General features: G+C 40.2%; 1 protein-coding gene across 4 annotated transcripts in view; it reads left to right on the forward strand.

Moving 5' to 3' along the window:
* The first annotated feature begins 261 nt into the window (after positions 1–261).
* LOC103055076 (rap1 GTPase-activating protein 1) overlaps positions 262–17,937 on the forward strand; it is a 58,842-nt gene continuing 41,166 nt past the window's right edge. For 2 of the 4 annotated variants that reach the window (XM_088138571.1, XM_025173898.2), the window contains exons 1-3: positions 10,321–10,606; positions 15,456–15,549; positions 17,882–17,917. In XM_088138571.1, the coding sequence (XP_087994697.1) occupies positions 10,563–10,606; positions 15,456–15,549; positions 17,882–17,917 (174 nt within the window). In that variant the 5' untranslated portion in view covers positions 10,321–10,562. Of the gene's footprint in view, positions 358–10,320; positions 10,607–13,768; positions 13,886–15,455; positions 15,550–17,881; positions 17,918–17,937 lie in introns of those variants that run through there. The other 2 variants (XM_088138573.1, XM_088138572.1) reach the window with 2 other exon arrangements.

Below are 17,937 nucleotides of genomic sequence, written 5' to 3' on the forward strand. Positions count from 1 at the left end.
TTCATGGAGCGCAGAATTGGGAGGGGGCCCTGATCTGCATCTTCTCGAGAGGGTACAGCCAACCAATCCGCCCTCCCGCTGCCCGCCGCCGTCCCCCCCCCCCCCGGCGCCCCTTCCCTTTCCCTTTCCCCGCAAAATTGCCCTCTTCCTCCGCCGAGCAGCGGCTCTCGTCTGCAGGTAAAGTCGCGGCAGCGGAAGGGGAGGAGAAAAGGACGCCGCAACCTACTTGAATAATTGATAGGCTGGGCTGCGAAGGGGGGAGCTCGCAAATGCGGAGGAGCAGCCGGGCGCCGGGCTCCCTGCGTCGTGGCCGCCGTCCGCTTGCCTGGTCGCCGGTGATGAGAGAGCTGCGCGCAGGTAAGAGAGCTCGGCCGCCGCGTGGCGCCTCTCCTGCCAGGCTAATTAAGGAGGCGCGGGAAAAGGGAAGCAGGCACCGAGGGGGCGCTGCTAGGGGGCGGAGGAGGAGGAGGAGGAGGAGGAGGAGGGAGCCGGCCGCGGCTCTTAGCCGTGACAGATAAGTAGAGCTTCCATTTTCAGAAGCAGTGTACCCCTGCGTACCCTTTGCTAGGAAGGGCTGTGACATTCAGGCTCCTCTCTGAAAAATAAAGGGGTGAATACCTGGACGGAGTGACCTTTCGTTTGAGCGCCCATCACATCCCTCCCCAGGTGGAGAGGAGGAGGAGGAGGAGGAGAGATGGTCAGAGACACTGGCCCAGAAGAGTTGCCACTTCTCCCCTACCCTTTCTTCTGGGGCAGTTTAAAACATTGCAGGCAGAAAATGCAGTAAGAGTTGCTCCTCAGGACTGCAAGTTGATGCCCCTCTTGAACTGCTGCCTGTCATTGCTATCGTTGAAGGGACGGTATTAGGAGAAACGGCACAAGCATCTTTGCGGTCCTTGGCCAGCTAGAAGGGGGGGAGGCAGATATCCAAAAGGGGTCTTGATTTCTTGCACCATTAATTACGGTCTTTGTATGCGCAGGGACTCGGCAGTGTTTAGCCCCAGCACGTTTTTCAGTGGTAAGGCTCATCTGTGAAACAGGAGGAGGATTTTGCTGCTCTTAAAACCTTCCTGAGCAGGTGTAAAATAGCTTTCTCTGGACAAACAGGGAGAGGAATTCATGTCTAGGCAAAAACTGTCCCACCTTGTTAAAATTCATCAGCCTGAAAAGAAATGGGTTTCAAGATCGCTCGCCATTTGTGTCTGCCTGCTAGTCAGCTACGTTGGTCTTTGAGGTGCTTCGGAATCGGTGGTGAACCGAAAGGGGCTTTGATCTTCCCAACTCCATCTGCCTAGTAGGCATCGTTATACATTTGGTATGAATGAAGAGGATTTGCTTCCATTTTCATGCATTAAAAAGAGATGACGATATTCATGTCTTGGTTCTGCTGTTTGGCATGGAGCAGATGTTTGTGCTGTGCTGATCTGTTGCAGCAAAAACAGGAGAGAGATTTCCATGGCATTTTAAGGACTAGCAGATTAATTGTGGCATAAGTTTTTGTCAAGAGGATCCTATTTCATCAAACATCGCTGTTGCCTTAGGCTGGGAAATACATTTCCAGGGGGATGAAGAAGGCTTTAAGCTGATGTCTCAGTGGCTATGGCTCTGTCCTGTTTTCCTCTATTTCACATCAGGCTTGTACAATCTTGATGCCATTCATTTAACTGATGGATGGCACATCAGTTTGTCTGATCTACTCATGCAACCCCAAATCATGCCCTTTCATCAACAACAGAGAAATCCATTCTGACACACACCAGATAGCATGGTAAAGGATATAGAGTTTCCTCTTACCTCCTTACTGCAGATGCAAATTAAAAAGAATGTTATAACATCCATCAGGAACAGAAGAGGATACTTCCTGGAACATTGTCAGTGTAAACACCATTCTCCATGAAAACTTGGGCAAGTGAATTTAAGGACAACTAGGCTAAAACTTTACGGTTTTACATCAAGCTGGTTTTTTTAAGGTTTGCTTATAAATCACTGCACCAAAATAAAAACCTCCCAGTATGCACTTAAATTCCAGTTTAACAGCTGAATAAATTCTACTTTATTTCAACTGGATGTTGACAAGTAATTTTAAAGGGGAAACATGATTGGATTAGTAAAGCTGTGTTCTGAGCTCAGTTAGACAATCTGGAGGAGTTTGAATGCAATTGCTTTTTGAAAATGTCTGACGCCAGAGATGCTATCGTCTGACATATGCTAAACCAAAAGTGCTATTGCTATATTTTCCTCTCGGCTGGGAGCATCTCCATTTACATTTTCAGTGGGACTAATGGAAATCCAAGATAAGTCTTATTCTTTTATATTGAGGGTGTCCCAAAACAGAGTTCTCTAAGTGGGCCATACATTTTCCCTTGTGCTAGTGCAGGCCTACTTCCTTGCCTCTAAAATTTCCTAATTACAGATAGGAATTATTGCACGTTCAGATGTGCAAGATTGAGATTTATTTTCCAGTTAGCCCAATTAAGGAATAGCAGCTTGCTTTTCCCCCCAGCATATTCAGCATGCTTATTTGTTTGTTTTGCATAACACCACAACCTACACAAACTCCTGATGGGTCACATCAGTAAAACAGCACATCAAACCAAACCAAAACAACATCCAGTAATCCAGACAGCACTGATCTATCATCCTTCAGATGCTTTCTGGAAGACCTATTTTCACTAACATCTAGAACACCATCAAGGAAGACATTTCTTAAAACAGGGCCCATAATAGAAATGTACTGTCTGTGAGCTCCTGTCCTCTTAATCTCTCAGAAGTGGGAAAGTATTAATATGATTTGTTGGAGAGGACACACTGGATTGATCAATTCTATGTGAAGAAGATGGTCCTGAAGGCACCCAGGAGCAAACTCATATAGGGCTGTATTGGTTAAAATCAGGACTTTGAATTGTACTCAGAAGTCTATGGATAGCCAATGGACGCTGCTACATTTTGCATCAACTGACATTTTTGAGTAGTCTTCAAGGGCAGCCCCAAGTAGAATGCAATGCACTAATCCGAGCATTTGGTGTTAACGACATAAATCACTGTTGCCAAAGCTTAGCACTACAACTAAGGCCACAATTGGTAAACCAGCTGAAGCTGGGCAAATTACCCTGGTCATGGCTTTCATTTACCTATCTAGCTGAGAAATCAGGAGCATCAAGTCATGGACATGCTCCTTCAGAAGTAGTGCTACCCCACCTAGATGGAGCTGACAAAGAGAGAGACAAAAGATATACTGATGACACCTCACCCCAGATGACCTCCTTCAGGAGTTCCATGTAGGTAAGGAAGAGAGTGGTGATATCCTCAATTTAAGCATGTTCTAATGGACCAATATGGGCCTGATACTATGGCTGCTTTGGAGGTATCTGAGATGTTCTCTTATATGATTAAATCCATGACAGAAGTAAAACCTATAACATAGCTCTATCAAATGCTCAAGAATGTTTTTAAAGTGGACATTTCTGGGATATTTCAAACATGGATTAAAGAACTAAAGTCTCTGATAATACCTCATTATGTCCTTAAAAATGTTTAAATGGTATCTACAGATTTGAGATTAAAGTTGATTAATCAAAAATTGTATTCAGGGTGTATTGGATGCCCCAAAGAATGCATTTGAAAGGATGGATGTCAGATTTTCTACATTGGTAGCGTAAAAAAACTTGAGGGTTCATTAACCCATATGAGCTAGTCATGTGATCATCTGGTATCTTTTTGGAATACTGTTTTAATGTATATAAATAGATTCAAAGAAAAATCTTTAAATTTTAAGATGTTAACATGATGTTGAATTATATACCAAAGCTTTGGAATCTGACTATCAGAAATTATGGTTGTATCAAGCATGGGGGATGGCTAAAATAATTATATTGCGAAACTAGAAAAGTCATTATTCCAGATGTTAAGGAATGGCTTTTGAAAATGTGTGATTTACCTGTTTTGGAAAAGGCAATATTTTCTACTAATCAAAGGATGAAGCAATATGTACTACTATAGCAGAGATTTTGTGATATTTTACAATAATATTTTGTATTGATTATATTACAGTAATGTATGGTGTTTAAATCAGTGCTATTGATAAGTTTAATATGTAAAGTAGATTTTTTTCTTCCTGGGGTTTTTTAAAGCTTTTTTTCCTTTGGTTTTACTATTTTTTTTTTCATTAAGTTTATGCACTGTCTCATTTAACTGTGTGTTCTTTTTTAGTGTATTTAGATGTTTTGTCTTTTTTTTTTTTGTATTTTGAAAAACGTTTAAAAATATTTTTAAAAATTAAAAAAAAAAGCAGGGAGGAGAGAGTTAACACTGAGGCACCCCGCAAGTGAGCCCCCACTGGACCAACCTCTCTTCCCCTCCCACCCACTGTGACACAGTGCCTCCAACTCTCAACTCTTGCAGATGGTCCAGAAGGAAATTGTGGTCAGTGATAGCATGAGAAATCTAATAAGGAAGATTGGAGACAGGGCAGTAGTTGTCCAAAATAATTAGGTCCAGGAAAGGCATTTTGAGGAGATGGCATACCACTGTCTATTTCAAGGTGGTTAGCATCATCTCCTCCTTAAGGCGACATTGACTATCTCCCAGACCAGCTTCTCTCTCTCACACACACACACACATATACGCACAATGACCCAAAAGAGCCTTGATGGACATGGATCCAAGTGTCAGATGGCAGAAGTCATATCAGAGAACACTCTACCCACTTCATTGGCATCCACAGGCTGGAAGGCATCTCAGATAAATGCATAACGTTGCCCCAGGCACCACTTTGACTCTGCCCATATTTAAGAACATAGTGAATGTGAACAATTTTATCATTGCACTTTTTGCTACAGAGTGGCAGTTTTTTACAATGGCAATAAACTCCTGAGATGATTAACAATTATCATAGCCCACCTGGCCACAGGAGAGGAAGATCCTATCTTTTTATTTATAAGAACCAGTTTGATATAGTGGCTAGATTGAAAGCTTACTGCGTAACTTTGGCCCAGTTACCATCTCTTAGCCCAGCCTACTTGACAAGTTTGTTTTCTGAAGATAAAAATGGAGAAGCAAGTACTGTGTCTGAGCCTTGAACTTCTAAAGCAGGAGAGCAGAGTAATGGTCATCTTGAGGACCGTACAAAATTTTGTTGAGGGCTGCACTCAAACAATGGGTAGGTCTTGGAACCAATATGGAGGTTTGGAAGATTTAAAAGCTGATATGGATGCTGTAAGCATTGGGAAGGTTTAAAACATACAATTGTCCCATAAGCTCCCACCCAAACATGCCACCTACTTTCTGGGCAAGCTGTGAAGACCAATAGAATGATGCTGTAGTACGATGTGGCCCTTGGGCTTCATTTTTTGTACCCATTTGAGAGGAAAGGCAGGATGTAAACCTAAAATACATACAAAATGATTGTCAGGAGAGAGAGAGAATCTATATCTTTTGAGGAAGAAACTAAAAACTTTAATAACTGCTGAAGACATGGTCATGGACTGTAATGGTTCTCTTTTGGATATAAGATACTTAACACATTCATTTTGTTTTGGGGAACCCGTGCGTACACACACACACACACACACATACTGATGTTATTTTGAATTATGTAACAATGGTTTGGAAACCAACAGAAGAATGAAAATGGATACTGCATGTATTTATAATAGCGAAAACCTGATATTACAGAATTGGAAGGACATACATTTCCTCTCAGTTATACAGTAGTCTGAAGGACTTGCCTCTCTTTCTATATTTGAACAAGGATTTTATTGATAAAGAGTCTTAATTTGAGGACTGTTTAGACATTTGATCTGTGTATGCTAGTTTATATTTTGATTCCCCTCTTTTTGTATTACACAGACTATTACATGTGAACAATTTAATTGTGTTATGATGTGAATATGTTTGTAAGAGCATTTTTTGTCTCTTTCCTTTTTTGCATGTAAAATAAAAATTTTAAAAAGCCATTGAAAAAAAGGAGATAGAGTTTCTTTTTGGCAGAGACACTTATGGAAAAGGAGAAATTTTATTACCTAAGTCAGGGTGATTCTCTTTCCTAATAGGCAAAAGTCATTCTCAAGCTGCATATAGAACTTTTATTAACAGCAGCACTTAGGACCTGAAATTAAATTTCTCCCATTACATTTTTTGAGTTGAAGCTGCCTTAAAATCCACAACTATTGTAATCTACAATGATTGTCCATAGAAAAGTGGCTTCATCTGAAACTTGCCTTATTCATCTTATGATCTCCAATCTGGAAACATATCTATTGCTTAATTTTGCTAAGAAATTAGCCAAGCTAATTGTTTTTTACAGCCTTCTCCAATCTCTGTTTGTTGGATTTCAACTCCTACTATCCCCAGCTAGAAAACTGTGAGAATTGTTATCCAGGTTTTTTAGGGGGTGGGGAAATTAGTTTATAATTCAAGGGTGTTATATAACAGCATTTGTTCCCCGAAGGACAGAGGGGAACGCTATTCTTCTTGTAGAATTAATATAAGTAAAGGCTTGAAACAAAATTTGAAATACAGTTCCAGCTCCTTGCTCCTCTTCAGGACTTTGAGTCTTCTACTACTATTTATTGCTCAGAAAGGAGACTTCCCTGTGCTTTCCCCCATTCCATTTCTAGAACTTTTCTCCATGTGTGCTTTATAGCATTAAAATGTTCATAATTAGAACTGACAGGCAGTTTCCCCTGAACCTCATCACTTTATAGGTGTATAACTGCTAGAGGAAGAGAGCAAGTAGGAAGAGAAGTTAGGGTCTCAAGTACATCATTATTCTCCATCTTACCCATCTCCATTTTTCTTGCTTTTCACAGAATCTGCTACTCTGAGTCCTAGATGGCCCTATCTCCCTTCCAAGTTAGAGCTGCTGGTCTACAAGAAATGCCTTTCCCTTCCTTAAAATAAATACTGTAAATAAGAAGAGGAACATGGAGGGTTGCGAAGGCGGTTTTTCCTTTACCTTAGGCCTGCTGGCAGGAACCCAGAAGAGCACTAGGTGCCTGGCTTTGTGAAGGTAGACCTTGTAATCACACTTGGGAACTTGTCTGCATTCACACACTATTACCAAGATTTGTTTTACTTATGGTTCCTGGAGAAGTAAGAATTAGTGGCCCTGTTTGTACAGCATACTAACCGTGGTTTAGCATTAATGATGGTAAAGGCACGTAATCTGAGAATTGTGTCCTGTGTGATGCTGCAAACCACAGCCAATGATGATTGGTTGTGCCTCTCATTTCTGGTTGGTATTCTAGCAATCTTTGGCCTGGTCATCACTTCTGATTTTGCTTTGCTGCTGGCTTTCCTTTTCCTTCCCTCCCTGCAAATCAACCCCCCAAAATCACAGTTTCCTGATGGCGGTTGGAGTTCCTGTATATCAGATGGAGAAGGTTGATCCTTTCCCCCACTGTCCTCTCCCTTTTCAGAACTAAAACCCTGTGCATCCCTGAAGGCTGGAGAAAAATAAAGCAAAGATCTCTAGTTTCTCATCTCTGAAATGGGGATCTTCTTACATTGGTGATGCCAAAGATGTAGTTTGGGATTTGGAAGTGAGATTCTCATTTCTTCCTTGGTCTCTGAGGATCAGAAGACTATTGTTGAGGATTCTTGGGAAGGAATGCAATCTTCTGAACAGAAAGCCAAGATTCTAGATTCAGAAATAATGGCAAAGCTATGTAGGAGGAGAGCCGTCCTTCTGATTTTTTGACAGCCATGAGATCAGAAAGCCAGGATGCATAAGCCAACTTCAAACCAAGTTTTAGATTAGGGTTTCTTGCCAAAAAATAGGCCAGAGGTTGTTATTAGAGTGAGTTCAGACTTTCAAATAAAGCACACTTTATTATAAGGTTATATTTTCAGGGATGCCTTTCAGAACTAATAATAATATAGGCTTTATTAGTATAGGTTGCTTAAAACATAGAGAACAATCTGCCCCATGGTTTATAGTATTCAGCAAAGGAGAATCTACCTCATGGTAAGTGATATTCTGTTTTAAGTAGTGTATCTTGAATAAACTACAATGGTTGGATTCCATAATGTGCTAAGCCAGTAACACATTATGGCTTGTGAGATGTGTGCACCCAGCTGCTGAAGAGAACTACATCTCTTTTTCAGGCTAAACTTAACATCTGTCTTTTCCTCTGCGGCTTTGACATTTTTTAGACTTTTTATATCTTGTTGTTTTAGTTTTCCTTCTAATACTTATTTTTGTAGTAAACTTACCCCAAACAATGATGATTGGGTTTAAGATTGTAGTAGGAGAGAAGGACTTACTTCCCTACCTTTTGCATACTTGTAGGCAACAACCTATTGCCTTTTATCTGGCAGGATGTTTCTCATCAGTGTTAATATATTATTAAATATTTTATTAAATATTAAACAATAGAGCAGTATATAGTGCGGCATTCTTTGCATTAACTGCAGCTAGAAGCCAAGCAAAAGGTATTTAGAATGTCCTTCTGTGACTTACTTCTTTTGGATCATTCATGTCTAAACAAGGTTTTACTCTGACAGAAAAAAAAGCCATTTTGACATAGTTCTCTTGCTGTTAAATGACTGCTACAAATTTGATTTTGGTTGCTTGTGTTTTAATTATGTATTTTTTGATCCTTTTACTTTTTGCAAGGGCCTAAGGGTAATATCAATAAAACTGAGAGAGCACAGCAGGGAAAAATATCTCAAAACAACATCATAATTAAAGATAAGCCTGAGACTTCTCCTAAGACAGTAATCTTATATATACTGAGAGGAACTGGCTGCCTGATAATTTCATGGCTTAGTTCAGTTGATGTTTAGAGTCCTAAATAAATTTAGGGCCAGAAGATTTTGACTCCCCCTATATGTATTTCAAATTCTCCACTCCACATTTGCTCCAGATACCATTTGGACATCTATAGTATATAGATCCAGATCTTAATAAGTAGCAATATCAGCCTTGTGGATATTGTGGGTTCCAAAAATTGTGGGTTCTTGACTGGTTATAAAGACTCAAACTTCCATAAAGCTTTTAATATCAGGGTTTAATCATGCTTAATTATGAAATGTAGTGATCAAAGTTTTGGACTAGAACCAAGTCCCTGTTTGATCATGGAGATCACTGATTGCGTTTGAGACAGACATTGGCCTGATTTGTGCATCGTTCTAAGCCATAATTTCATCATTGTTTATTAATTACAATTAGCAAATCTACATACCACAATAAGCCAGAATTTTTTTAAAAAAACACATTAAGGCTTAGTAAATATATATAACCAGCCCTATCTCTCAGCTCAGCCTACTAACCAGAATTACTGTGGTAAAGATAAAGTAAGAGTGATACCTTCATGTGTTTCATCCTGACCTTTCATAGAAAAAGTGGGACACAAATGCAATAATAAATAAGCTACGGGTAATTCTAATTGAAATTTATTACTGTATGATGTGGCTAAGAGAATAGAATTTGTATTTTTTTTTCTGCTTCAGTCATGTATTTTGTATTTTTTGCTGTTCTATATATTTATTAATTTGTATCTTGTGAAATGCTTTGGGTTATTTCCTGATATAGAAGAGCAGGATTCAAATTATTAATATGAACAAAAATTTTAGTAAGCAGTCTGGTTTAGAACCCTTATCCCATCTAGCTAAACATTCTTGAAGACAAAATAGGAGCAGTCAATATTAATGGCACTGGCCAAATAATTTTCTTTGTGAAGATCTCTACTTGCAGGACTCATAGGATGTCAGTAGATCTTCTTGACCTAAGGAGAGTTTGACATAAAGATCTTCTGTATCTTAGAGGTTCAGGGTGGGAAAACTAGGTTTGAAGACCTAGTTATACTTGATGTAGGGGTGGGTCAGAAGAAAAGGTTTTCTATTAAAGATTTTTGGGCAGGTAAACGGAATTATATTATACTTGTACATTGTTAGTACCGTTGAAACATTTGGCCTGTTCCTTAAAAATTCCGCATACATTCTCAGAATGAGGATCATTGTGCCCTTCTCCAATAAAGATTGAGTACATGCTATTACATTTGTTCCTTCGCTGCTATCTTTGCCTCTTTCCACTTGTGCTTCCTTGGAACTGTTAGCATAGTAGGGAGTATGTATTTTGCACGTTATACTAGAAAGCCCTCTGTGTATTATCGTTGCATCTAAACCATAAAATAATAAACACAATGGGGATCCAGATTTCAGTACTTCTATGGAGGATATGCTATGTTTTAAAATGTATTTTCACTTTCCTCCTTTATATTTATCTCATTCAGTTCTGCCTGCCATTTTCTGTTAAGAGATGCCCCTCCTCTCTCGTTTTTTCCTGTGGTCACTCTCTCACATTCCTGGTAACCTGCAGTGTCTCCCCAGGAGTTTCCTGCTCTTGCACAGGATAGGCTCTTCTTTTTCTCATCTGAAGTGTGCCTCAGGAAAGAAAGGCAGTAGCGATTTAACTTCCAGGGAGGAACAGTGATTTGGGGACAGCACTTGTGCCCTCTGGAGACAGGCTGGCCAGCGTATGCTGCACAGAAAGAACAAAGTCTATATGCAGGAGGCCAAAGAAGCCTCAACGGGCACAGAAGAGCCTACAAGAATAGAGCATGTTTTCTTGGAAGCGTAGTTTGACCTTTGGGACTTACGGAGGGTATGTATCTATATCAAGCCTGGCTTACTCTGCTGCATTCCTTCAAGCCGCGTTATATCTTTCCATGTTTTTTCCAGGGAAATAAGGATGCCACATGCTTTTAGCATGTCTAAGAATCTGGAGCAACTTGCAAGAGAAGTACGGCTTCCTACACCTTGGTGAGGGGGAGGAGCGTGCTTCATTATTTCAGGATGCTTTTGCCTCAGGTTCTCTTTCTCCCTTCCCCAACCTGGTTCCCTCCAGAGATGTTGGAAATGAGGCTCCTAAAATTGCTAGCTATTGCTTACGTTGTTTGGAATTCCTGGAGTTGCTGTCCTAATGAGTGTAAGTCTGGAGGGGACCAGGTTATAGAGAGCTGGCCTACATAGTTTTGAAAATGTAGAAATGGTTACATTTGATTGTTCATAAGGCATTTGCATTTAAAGTAGAATATGTGTAGATGCAGAAGCAGCTTTGTAGTCTTCAATTGTGAATTAGACTGGAGATGAGAGGGCTAACGTGAAAGATGCTTTCATTCCATTCACATTTTTATGAGGGACCTAATGGCATGCTGGAAGCATGGAGTATCGATATAAATTAACCCAGAGTAGGTAACCAAATGTGTTTACAGTTATTTAATATTAATATTAATAGAACATTTATTTTTATAAACTGTAAATTAAAGTGCCTCATGTCAATTAGCCCAGAGAAGATGGAGTTTTGCTCTTGTTGGCAGAGCACTGCAGGCTAAGAGCAATTAGGAAGGATTTCTGCCCACACATTCCACCATAAATCAGTGGAAGAAAACTATTTTATCAACTGTTTTGACCCCCACTCCTGGGAGGGGAACACCCAAGAAGTACACAAGGAAGGTGGGTGGGTAGGTGGGTGGGTGGGAAACCAAAGCTGAGCCATCTCTTCACTACCAGTTTGGTTCATGTGTAGAAGGCTTCTGTTTTCATGTAGGCTCTCTGCACAATTTAGAAAGCTGCCTTCTCAACTGGGCAAGGAATGTCCAAAAATACAAAAATCCCCTTGCTGCAGACCATCACCCCCAAAATATGGTAGACAATTGTGAATATCAGCAGAAGGGGGTGTGGAGCAAGTTGGTTTTCCCTTGGTCTCACCTCTCTTTTTTATTCTTAAGAGTTAAGAGTGCTATGGCTGACATTATTTGAAATCTTGCTTTAGCCACAAACCCAGAATAGATAGCTTTAGGCAAGTCCTCTTAATACTGAAAACAGAGGGTTTAATTCTCTCCTTTACTTTTGGATTATTATGAGGGGAGGAGAAGGTCCAGTCCCATTATTTCCTTCCATTTTCTTATTGGAGAAAATTTGTGGAAAATGGAATGACTGCACAATTTATTTTGACTTTTAATGCTTGAAACTGGAAATGTAATCCTTTGATTGGTAAGGCTTTACTTAAAGGATCCTGGGAAGAGTAGTGAAATGATGGGACTTACTGTTAATAACCCCAAATGCTCCTGTTTTACTATAATCCCAAAGGTTCCATGTAAAGGTATCATTATTAGCATGATTGTGTCTGGACTCTTGGAGCTCCCTGCAGAAATGTAACATTATGCTTGCTTTGAGCAGTCAAATATGCTATAGAAATGTTGAGGGACTGAACTTGGTGTCCTCCAGAAGTTTTGGACTATAAATAGTCCCTGGTCACTGACTGACCATGCTGAATACGGCTGATGGAAACTGAATGCCAAAACCTCTGGAGGATACCAAGCTGCCTTCTCCAATAGTAATAAAACATGTTCTCTTCATTTTTTATTACTATTGAAACTTGCCAGTTAGCCATTATTCTGTGGTACCAATCAATTATCCCAGTGTTGGAAGGCTTTAAAAGCCAATACATTTCAGTGACCACTCAACAAGAGTTTTATTGTTGGCCTTTGGCTGTTGATCCTATCATTCCTTTTGATCAATCCATATACCAGGGCTCAGTTCCCATTATTTCTTTTCCTCAGGGAACAGATATGTTTTTAGTTCGAAGTGGGTTACTCTGATGAGTGTTGAGATGTCTCAGAATTAGATTTGCAAAAGGCAACTTTGGGCAACCCAGCTGTTCTTATTTGATTTTTCCAGCTGCTTTAAATCCACATTACAAAGCCTGCAATGAACAATTTAATTTGCATTAGACACAAATGGTTAACCTATGTGAATGAGCCATGATGAGGTAATTTTTTTCCCCGAGTGCTCATTTGTTCTAGAAGCAGACTGTGGATCAGGCTCTTATAGGAAAGCCTGTAAGTGGGTTTATTGGAAGCAGTAATTGCTCCTTGCTGTGCAAAGTCTGTCTTGCCCTCTTCCATGGCCATCAGTGAGAAACTGATGTGAAGGCAGACCTGCTTCCTCTTTACATAATACTGCTATTAATGCAGGTAAGCTGTCTGTATAAGTAAACTACAGCTTAGTCACTGAACCCCAGACAGAGCGTATGGCAGGCTCCAGCTGGAAGTAACCCAGACTGAAATGCATTTGGAGTGGCAAAACATGTATCCTGCCATTCTCTGTGCGAATGGCTCATACTCAGAAGCAATTCTTATTACAACACCGGATGAGTCTTTTTATTGCTTTGATAAACGATTCTTAACATCCAAGCATATTCCACCAGCTACAGGTAATGCCTGTTACTTTGGAGTGGGGAGGTAACTTGCTGGTAGCTATCTTGTGCCTTTTAGGGTGGGGGGGAGCTGTCATCTATAAGTAATTCAGCTCCTGCTTCCTGTTAAGACAGATATCTGCAGAGGCAGGCATTCAGAGAAAGAGCCTGCATGGAAATCTTGTTACCTTGTATACACAAGGAAATATATACCTTGTGGAATATATTAAAGCATTTGGGCCTCTTGGCTTAGAATGAGGGCAGATAAGAAAAGACACAACAGAGGCACATGAAATAATGTTCAGCATTGATGGAAAATGTGGCAGAGATGCATTTTTCTCCCTCTTCCATTGGAGCCCAGGGCAAGGAGATTCAGGACTCTTTCAAGGAAGTAAATGATTATACAGCAACTGTTAAAATAGGGAAGAAGTGGTGAGGGGGGCCACAAGTTTAGGGGGTTTAAAAGAAGACAGTTCATGGAGGACAGGGCTTTCAGTGGCGACTAGTCTAGTAAATTACTGTAGAATCAAATGCAGCCTATCTTAAATACCAGCTGTTGGAGACTAAACATAGAAGGCTGTTGCTGAGGACAGCGAGATAGACAAACAAATAAATCAAAGGAAGAAGGCTATTGCTATTATGTCCTAATTTTGAACTTTCCGAATGTACGTGCCAGCCACTGAGGTACAGAAAGTTGGGGTAGATGGGCTTTTGTTTTATTCTGTCAAGTATTTTCTCATGTATTGTAAGAACTCCTAGGGTGTTACATTGTGCTTTTGTATGCATAGAAACACACATTTCACACATGCCAAGTAGGAAGCCTTTCTAGGTGAGACTAGGACATTTTGTTGTAAAAGGTTAAATCAGATTGAATAATTAATTATTTGCAGGACTTCCACATCAAGCATCTTTTGGGGAATCATTCCAGGATGATGCTATTTTTTATTCATAGTACTCTCATCTGTTATTTATGAATTGTCCCAGTGTAATCCTTCAGGATTTGTCTTTCTAACCATGCTTTCTTGTACATCGCCTCCATGCAAATACTTGCATGGAAGAATCGATGGAGAAGTAGCTGTCCTGCAGCAAGTCAGAGTGCTGGGCATCTGAAATGGAATGTAGAAAATCAGGAGTCTGGTAGCACCTTTTCTGACTAACGCGTTTTATTAAAAGGCATCAGCTTTCATGAGATGCAGCTCACTTCATCAGATGCATAGAGTGGCTAGGCTGATGTAGGATTTAAATTGGGGTGAGGTGGGGGGGGAAGAAAGGGTGGTTATGCAGATTACATGGGAGACAGATTACAAGTACTTTATCAGTTAACAATTGTAGTATGTTAAAACCCATTATGTTTGTTGAGACCTTCTGAGATTGGCTGAAACCTGTTGATACATGTGAGTTCAACAATTTCTCACTCAACGGTGCTGTTAAAGTCCCATTTTCCCCGAACAGTTGCTTTGCATGAAAGTGATAAGGCAACTGCAATAGAAAGCAGAAGTGGCATTCAGGATTATATACAGAAGGTCTCAGCCCAAGAATGGGAGGAGAAACAGTGTTTAGTGCTTAGGGGCTGCCTAAGTCCAAGTCCATCCTCAGCCATAGAAGCTCCCGGGGTGACTTGGGGCCAGTCACTCTCTCTCAGCCCCTCAGAATCTCACAGGGTTGCTATTGTGGGGGCAAATGAGAAGATAGCATATACAGTATACACTACCTTGAGCTCCTGAATGAAAGGTGAGTTATGTCTAATAAATAAATCAGAAGGGAAGTGGGGATGCAATGGTGGATTGGCAGAGATGATTTATGGTTGCACACATAGCTGTAAAAACTGTGTTAAAAGTGTTCTTGCTTTTTAAACATGTTTCTGTTTGACTACTTACTGAGTGAAGTTTAATTGCAAGATGGCTTTCTCTCTAAAGCCACGTTCAGTGCCATATGTTTGTATGAGACACATTAATAAATGTATGCCTGTGATAACTAAGGAAATCTACCCAGGGGCTCTGTACTTCAACACTGTGCTTTGGCTAGATATCATTTAAAATCTTCTCTTCCTGCCAACAGTCATGATCTTTCCTTGAAAAAAATTACGTATACTTTTTCTCAATGGATTTTAAAAGTAAAGTCTGGGCCTTGTCTGAACTGCAGTCAGCCCAGTTCCTAAGCTTATGAAAAAGGGTGTCAGCATCCGGGAAAGGTGACATTTCTACAGCTGTTGGGTTTTTATTATGCTAACTGGCATGGCCTCCTTTTCATACAGGCGATCTGATGAAGCAGAACACTGCATCAGTGACATCTTAGACTCACCCATCCAGGACCCTCAGGCTGCCCTTAATCCAGGTGTTCAGAATAAGGTAAGGAGCCGCACCTGCTTCTTGCCTGCCTGTAATAATGCAAATGTGCTTAACTCAACCAGTTTTATTCTGGTTTTTGCTTCAGGAGCTCCAGGCAATCCTCATTCCCCCTTTTTGTCTTCACAACAACTCACTTAGTGAGACAACCTAGTTTGAGAGAGAATGGGTTAGGGTTAGGGTCTAAGTCTAAGGTCACCCAGACAGCTTTCTGGCTGGCTGAGGATCTTCTAAGCTGAATTCAATTAACATCAGCCTCCTCAGGGACAGGAACTGGGTTACCACTGCTGGAGGACTCTAAGCTCTTTCAGCTGTATAAGCTTAAAACCATCAGATCTTGGCACCCAAATATGAAAGATTGGAAATGGAACTGGTATATTTATGGATTTGGGGAGGGTTTGGAGCATGCTGCTTTCCCACTTAAGTTCACATCTCTTTAGGTCGTGTTAAGGTGTTCATGTAACAAACCTACACTCTGCATCTCAATTTGAGGCTGTCAATAATATAATGCTTTTCTGCATTGTTGTTTTTTTTCTGGCCTTACTGCTTACAGTTCTTCCTCTTCCCTTCCCTGAAGTCATAATGGCATATATACTGCTAACTCAATAATATTTCCTGTGTTTAGTCTGTGAAAAACTATGTATTCAGGTGTTTAATGAACAAAGGAGAGGGTTCCATCCAGCCTTCTCTCTGAAAATACTCTATCTGAATACGGGCTTGGCTGTTGTGTTACATGACAAATCAGTACTTATTTGCCTCAGGAGTCACACAAAATACAGATTCAGGGCATGTCTCATTGACTGGATCATACAAACTTTTTGTACTGTAGAGAGTAAGGAAGATGACCTTGACGGAGATGAGCAGACGCTGTTGCTTAGGCAAAAGGGGCTGAAGAGAACCAGTTTGGTGTAGTGGTGAAGGTGCTGGCCTAGAAACCAGGAGTTAGCGAGTTCTAGGCCTCCCTTAGCCATGAAGGCTGACTGGGTGACTTTGGGCCAGTCGCTCTCTCTCAGTCCAACCTAGCTCACGCAGTTGTTGTGGGGAAAATAGGAGGCAGGAGTATTAAGTGTGTCCACCACCTTGAGTTGACCAAATGTATATATTAAAAAATCTAATAATAATTTTTAAAGCCTAGAACTATAAGATCTAGTGGCTCAGGCAGGTGTCTCCCTAATTTACTGAACTGTAAGAAGGGGGTGAAGACACAGTACTATCAGATGGCAAGATTCTGTTTTTATAGCCGATCTCAATAAAAGTAGCTTTCGCTTTCCTGCGGAGTTGATTTCCTGGTCTGGTTTACTTAGTAGGGCTGACAGGTACTAAGTATGCCCAGAGATGAGGAACCAGAATGATGAGGGAGATGGAAACTAAGAAAACCCTCATCCTCCCAGTTTTCCAGAGGGAATTGAAGACTTGGCTCCGCCAACTTGCATGGGGCGAGGAAAGATACAACTGACCCTGGGGGTGGCTGGTGCCTTGAAGATGCTCCCTGAGTTTATTAATACCTAATTAACATCAGCCTCTTGGAAGTATGATATAGGAAGTTTGTTATTGTGGCATATTTTAATTAATTAATGTTTATCTATTTTAATTAATGTTTATTCTGTTTTTATTGTAAACCACCCAGAGTCACTCTGCAGTGAGATGGGCAGTGACAAATTTGAAATATAAATAAATAAATAAAATGAAGAAGAGAGAGATGTCTGTTATCTTTGACAGTCTGGAAGGTTTTCATGTTGAAAATGAAGTAGATTAATTCTTTTTGTCTCCATGAGAAAGATATGGAACCAACCAAAAGTAAATTTTTGGCTAAAATTTAGGAAGGACTTTTAATGGTAACAGACTGCCTTAAATAGGATAATTGATGCCCCTTAAAGTGTTTAAGCAGAGCCGGACAGGGGTGTCCATATCTTAGAGGTGCTATAGCAGTGTTCTACTTTTAGCAGGTACTTGGACTCTCCAGGGTCCCTTCCACTTCTGATTTTTTTAAAAGGTTTAAAATTTAAAGGTTGCTCTTTAAAAGGCCAAATATTTGATTCTTTTCAGAAAAAGAATATCTGAGTAAGAAATACAATAGTGATGAGCTGCTCAGTTCTTTATTTAAAAAGGTATGAAGCATGACTTTTCCATATCAGTCTGGTTTCTAAATAACTAGAGCTTATACAATAGGGTTTTTTCTTTTTCTGAAACAGTGAGGATCAGGAAGCACTCTAACTTCAGTTGTATTTTCATAAGAAGCTGTTCAGAATTGAAGACACATCCTAGTAAAACAGTAATTATGATCTAAAGTGGGTGGTCTGCAAATTGATTTCTTATGTTATGTGATTCCACACAGGTAGTCGACTTATTTGAAATGATTGAAAAAATGCAGGTATGTTTTTCTTCTTCCAT

The sequence above is a fragment of the Python bivittatus genome, unplaced genomic scaffold (assembly GCF_059951505.1).
Source record: "Python bivittatus isolate LINGU-HERP-01145 unplaced genomic scaffold, Pbiv_v1 ctg000270_np1212, whole genome shotgun sequence".
In the NCBI taxonomy this organism is placed as follows: domain Eukaryota; kingdom Metazoa; phylum Chordata; class Lepidosauria; order Squamata; family Pythonidae; genus Python; species Python bivittatus.